Source organism: Mirounga leonina, unplaced genomic scaffold, assembly GCF_011800145.1.
Source record: "Mirounga leonina isolate KUSES-001 unplaced genomic scaffold, KU_Mleo_1.0 Mir_418, whole genome shotgun sequence".
NCBI lineage: Eukaryota > Metazoa > Chordata > Mammalia > Carnivora > Phocidae > Mirounga > Mirounga leonina.
Genome location: NW_023270739.1, coordinates 30,761,404 through 30,767,403, shown reverse-complemented (window position 1 = coordinate 30,767,403; position 6,000 = coordinate 30,761,404). Strand labels below are relative to the sequence as shown.

The 6,000-nt window shown below is 34.6% G+C and overlaps 1 protein-coding gene across 1 annotated transcript in view; it reads right to left on the bottom strand.

Annotated features, from left to right (window-relative positions):
• Positions 1-993: 993 nt before the first annotated feature.
• SLC6A15 (solute carrier family 6 member 15) overlaps positions 994-6,000 on the bottom strand; it is a 43,014-nt gene continuing 38,007 nt past the window's right edge. The window contains exons 11-12 of the mRNA XM_034987884.1: positions 3,445-3,607; positions 994-2,356 (exon numbers count right to left, since the gene is read on the bottom strand). Coding sequence (XP_034843775.1) covers positions 1,985-2,356; positions 3,445-3,607 — 535 coding nt within the window. The 3' untranslated portion in view covers positions 994-1,984. The remainder of the gene's footprint in view (positions 2,357-3,444; positions 3,608-6,000) is intronic.

The following is a 6,000-nucleotide window of genomic DNA, read 5'->3' as shown; positions in this document are numbered from 1 at the left end:
AAGTATTTGCTACAAACCTTTTAAAATTGGGGAAGCTTATAAAAATATTGCTTCAACACAGAAGTAAAATTTATTCCTTCAACATCTGAAATAATGAGGCAGATCTGTGTGCTTTAACATGAAACAATGTCCAGGATAAATTATTCACAGAAATAAGATCCAGAAGACAGAACACAGAATGCTGTTATTTGTGTGATGCATATACACATCGCCAAAAGGATGCATAAGAAACTGGTAATGGCGGTTGCCTTTAAGGATGGGATTGATTGGGTGACTAGGAGAAATGCTGGGAGGGAAATCCACTCTACACTGAACTGTTACAATTTTTGAGTTCTGTAAAATGTACATACATTTCCTATCAATGAATATTTTTTTAATTTTAAAGTGATACAAAATACAATATTAACAAGTATGTGAAAACAAAACCAAAAGTCTTAGTCACCAGTGGAATTATATTTTAAATGCTGTGATGCAGTCTGTTAACATATATCTCTAGAGGACCAAACATGTTTGGCCAAAAATTCATTAATGGATATGGTGTGTGTAATACCTCCCCTATTTTGCTGCTGTATTCATTGTGATTTTTTAAATGTGACTAATATAGCGGTAGGGTGGTTATAAATAAAAGCCTTTTAGTGAGATGGCACTCAGTGGGGTTCTGCTTCACCCACTTTCACAGATACAACAGTTTCATAAAAAAATAATCATAATTTACATTTCAGAGACCATGCTGATGCTGCAAGCAGTCAACTGCACACATGATCTCCTCGGAGACTACTTTTTCAAGAATTGTGAGACTACGTCAGAATACCATTTAACCCTAGGACTCTACTTTTCCTTTGTCTCTGAAGTGGTGGTAACTCTATTATAATCAATCTATTAATCCCCTTGGAATGTAATGATTAATTATTACGAGAAATGCCTGAGTGCTGACTGAAATGCAAGATAATCCAATTCAGGTGATATAGGAAAAATCAGTGTGGAAAACAAACATCATTTTTAACTTCATTTATTTGTAGCTTAAAATGTAATGCCATACAGTCTTAACAATCACTAAGAAAAGGATTCATATTTGCATAAAACAGAAGCAAAACAGAAAGATATGAAATAAAATGCCATCTTGCTTCAAGTTTTCAAATCAGTACTTAAGAGTGCTAATATACATCTATATACATCGCAAGTATATATAAATATACTATGAGTAATCTTGAAACCACAATAAATATCAAGTAGGTTTTTAGGCACACGGCGTAGGAAAATGCAGAATCTGCATAATTCTTGAGAGTGCTGAGTGACCCATTCTTAGATCATTTTCACACATATATTTTGCACAAAATATACAACCATCACGCACATGATCCCCAGTCACCTCTGAATCGAAACTGTCATCCAGCATTATTCTTTGATACTATTGCTCTCTACAGCTATTACATAAGAAAATATTTTGCAGTTTTCTTCAGTGAATCGCCTAAGAAGGTATCAATGCTACCAAAATAAGTACAGCCTATCTACACAACATATTCATGGAAGTGTGCTTAGAGGCACCGACTTACACAACTGCTCATTGCAATACTGGGAGTTACCCGGAAGGCAAACTTGCAAATTTTGAAGTCTATACCAGTTTTGAATTGCCAATACTATTAAACCAGAAATTATTAGAAACTGAGGTAATAACACCTGTTTTTCTTTTTCCTTTGAGATAGAAATGCTTGAAAAAACACCCAAAAGTATTTTTAAAAATTCTGACAAACCTGGACCTCAGTCACTATAAGCTCTTGTCTGTAACTCTTTCTGCGCAAAAATGTAAACCAAAGAATCCAAAGGAATGCTGTAGTTGAATTTACATATACTTGGGATTAAAGATCACAGCCAAGGAACACCTGAGATCACCCTCTGATAAGTGAAGCCTAGTGCTTCTCTTAGTAGAGCCAATGTTCATTGATAAAAATGAACCAAATAGAACCTGCTGATATTTTCCTCCCAGCTACAAGTCAGACTCTGGCATGTCCGGCATATCGGCCATCAAGTACCCTATTCCATATCGTCCATTGGGAGCAGTATCCAGAGTTGGTGATCCACTCTGTTTCCGATAAATATTTTTACCAAAATTTGGAGATGACATCTCGCTGGATATCTTTCCATGAATGAGGCTTGCATCATCGCCCTCTAAGTTTACAGGCTCTTTCAGGACCCTTCCTCTCTTATAGGTCACAGATGCTAAATTACCAGAACTATTGTCTATTAGGTTGCAGTGACGAATGATAAAGACAGCTGGGACAGGGAGTATTGCCAGGACCATCAGCAAGATACAGACAACCAGTCCCCATGTTGGATAGCTCAGGAATTCTTCAGATGCCTGTGAAAGCCAAAAAAAAAAAAAAAAATCATTATTGATAATCTTGCTCTGTAAGTACATGAAAAAATATATATATATTTGTCTCAGGTCTGTAGGCAAAGAGTCTTGTGACATGCTTTGACCAACAGAATGTTGTGGAAGTGACATCAATCGGCTCTAAAGGCGAGGCTTTACAGGTCTTGCAAGTTCTGCCTCTGTTTCTTAGGATGCTGCCCTGAGTCCATCATGCCGGCAAGAAGCCAAGAATGAAAGATTACATAGAGACAGACCGGTGCTCCAAGTTCAATCAACTGTATGAGTTCATTCAGGTAAAACCTAGAGAATGACCCAGTTCACCTGCAGAACCCTGAGAAATAATAAATCAGCATTGCTCTCAGTCATTAAATTACATGTGCCACACTGTCCTTCTAAAATCTGAAAATCTAAATCTTGAAACATATCTGGCCCCAAGGGTTTTAGTAAGGGTGAACAGACTTGTTAATGCCCCAGTCATGAATTTAGTTGTTATATAGCGTTACTGACCATAGAATAGTTCAAGGTCAGAGGTATCTCTGAAAAATAAGCATTCTGACTTTATAACAGTTAATATGTATCTTTATTATGATGTGGCTAATGCACCTTGAAAACAGAAATTGAAATCATCGTTGCTAACATAAAACACTTACAACAAAACTTTCCTTCAATATTTATTTCAATTATATCTTCATGGCTAATGCATATTTTCTTGTTATACAGTATCTGGGATATGATTTAATAAATTTATATAAGAAAAATATTCCTGGTGGTTTGGACAGTATGTTTTCTAGAGTCAAAGGCCCCATAATTATTGGTTCATCTATGGTGACATAAACACAGCTACTTTAGTGAGGACCAAGTCCGTATTTCTCATGGATTAAAAAAAATCTACAATCTGTAACAAAATCATACATGTTTGGGGCCAAACAAAATATAAACCTCAAGATCCTTGCATAAAAACAAAACCATTCATAAAACAGCAAAATATACTGTGAAGAAAGCAAAAGACTAAAACCCCTAAAATAATATTTTACATATATTTTTTCATCTAACTTCCTTATTTTGTATTTTACCTTATCTTCAATCCATGCATTATAGCCAGGAGGACTTAATCCCATATTCACAACACTAGCTATTAGCAGTGATAATAGCATCAGAGGAGAAATATATTTCCACATATAGTAGTAATATCTGTTGGGAGCAAACCCCAGCATATCTTTCAGGTCTTCCATAAATCTAAATAAAAAGAAAGCATTTAATTATGCCTTGAGTTAATATTTCTATACCTTAAAAATGTGCATTATATCAACAGTTTGACAAGGGCTTAGCTATGATACCCTATGAGATTTTATACTGAATCAAAAAATCATATTGGGAGATGACTTATAAGTTAAGAACATTCATAAGGTAAAGTGTAAACAGTTAAGTATTGTGATTTTTGTTTAGTGAAAAGCACTCAAACCAATTACTGAAAAGTTTCCCACTGATGACTTTCTACTCTCTATATAAACACAATATTTGCAATACATTCAAAATTCCTTGTCTCTTTTTTTATTTAGCAATAATTAATTAATATCATCCAATATCTAATCAGTGTTCATATAATCTAAACTTTCACTTCTTTTCATAGTCTATTTGTTGGAATTGAAAGAAGGTCCACACATTGCAACCGGCTGATGTGTTTCTCAAACCCCTTTTTCATCTCTTACATTCCTCCTACATCTCTTTTTTGTTTCTTCCAATTTTTTTTTTCAATCAGCTGGACACTCTATACCATGGTAATCTCACAGTCTGGATTTTGCTGATTACATCCACACAGTGTTGCTTCACAAGTGCATCTGATCCTCCTATTTCCTGTAAATTAGTACTTAGACTTAGTAACCCTTAGGCTTATGTTGTTGTTTTAAGAAGTGCATCATGGTATTATTTACATGAAATAAAGTTCACACTTTTAGGTATATGATGTCAACAGTCAAGGCATAGTCATTACATAGTGGTCTATATATCTCTTATTATTTATCTAGAGATAATTATCGCCCACCCACCAGTGTTCCAGTAGATTTTTTGGCTGTGTAAAGACAGTTCTCTAGTAGAGACTTCAAAGAGAGATCATAGTAACTATATTCCCTAATTTCTTGTATGCTCATAATTGTCTGTCTGTGGTCACTATACTTGAATGTGAGTGTTGCTGGTTTAAACATCTGTGGCTTATGTTTTCTTTCCTTGAGAATTGTAAATATTCTAACTACATAATATTGTTACAAAAAATTTGTTGACTATCAGATTTTTCTCTCATAAATAATTTTGATTGTTTTGTTTGTTACTGTTTTTGCCTGGATGGCCCTTTTTATTTTCTTTATTTTCTTTATTTTTTTGTCTTGAAGTAAGAGCTTAGACTATGTCCTGGTGTTGCCTTACGTCTATTTTTCCAAGTGTATCATGTGCCCTTTCAACATTCAGGTTGTCACTTATTTTAGGCAAGTTTCTTCAATTACAGCATTTAATATTGTTCCAGCCACTGCTTTTAGAGGACTTCACTGTACACATGTGGAATCCTCTTTGTTTAACTCCTGTTCCTATTCCTTTTCTTAGCTCCTTTGCTATTTCTTCTTCTTCTTCTTCTTCTTCTTTTTTTAAGATTTTATTTGTTTGTTTGAAAGAGAGGTAGCGAGCGAGAGAGAGAGAGCGCGTGCAAGCAGGAGGGAAAGGGAGAAGCAGAGTCCCCGCCCTGAGCAGGGAGCCCAAAGTGGGACTCGATCCCAGGACCCTGGGATCATGACTTGAGCCAATTCAGATGCTTAATCAACTGAACCACCCAGGCGCCCCTTGTATTTCTTCTCGATTTAAAGAAAAGTATTCCTCCTTTCTAGTTTCTGATTCTTGTGGAACTAGTCATTGTGTTTATTGTTTTTGTGTTCTTTGTAATTTGATCATCATCTGAATATTAATATTCACAATTATTTCCTGAGTTCTATCACCTGTTTTCAAATCTTCCTTTTCTTTAATTATCATATTTCTTGATTTTTAAACAACTGATGTATGCTATTCTTTTTCTTTTAGAAAAATATATTTCAACTCATTTTTGAAATATGGTTAGTTTTTCATCTATTTTGCTTATGTTCTTTTGTTGTCTGCAGGGATTTATTCTGTTCCCTTCCTCTTTTTTAAAAAATATTTTTCCTAAGATTTGGCCACATTCAAGTGAAGTGAATTTTCTTGCATTTTTAGACACTAACATATATACCAAAAGATGGAAGAGCATTTTTTGGGCATTTTCAAAAAACCTTCTATCTGAGAAGGTTATTGTTAGGCTCATAGGCAATGTATGCAGAGCACACTACCTTGCATACAGTAGGAATTTAGTAGGTGCACATATAGAAGGACTTTAATAGATACCGGTTTAATAACTACTATTAGTAGTAGTATCACTACTCTTGCTGTTGTTAACTATTATTATTTAGGGACACTAACTACTAAGAAGAGATATTTTGTACTATGCCTATTGTAAATGACAAACTGTTTAAATGGAAATCTAAATTATGATCTTATTGATCCACAGATCAGTCCAATGATAATATCAAATTCCAACACAGTGCAAGTTAGGGGTATCTTGGTAGAGTATAGGGATA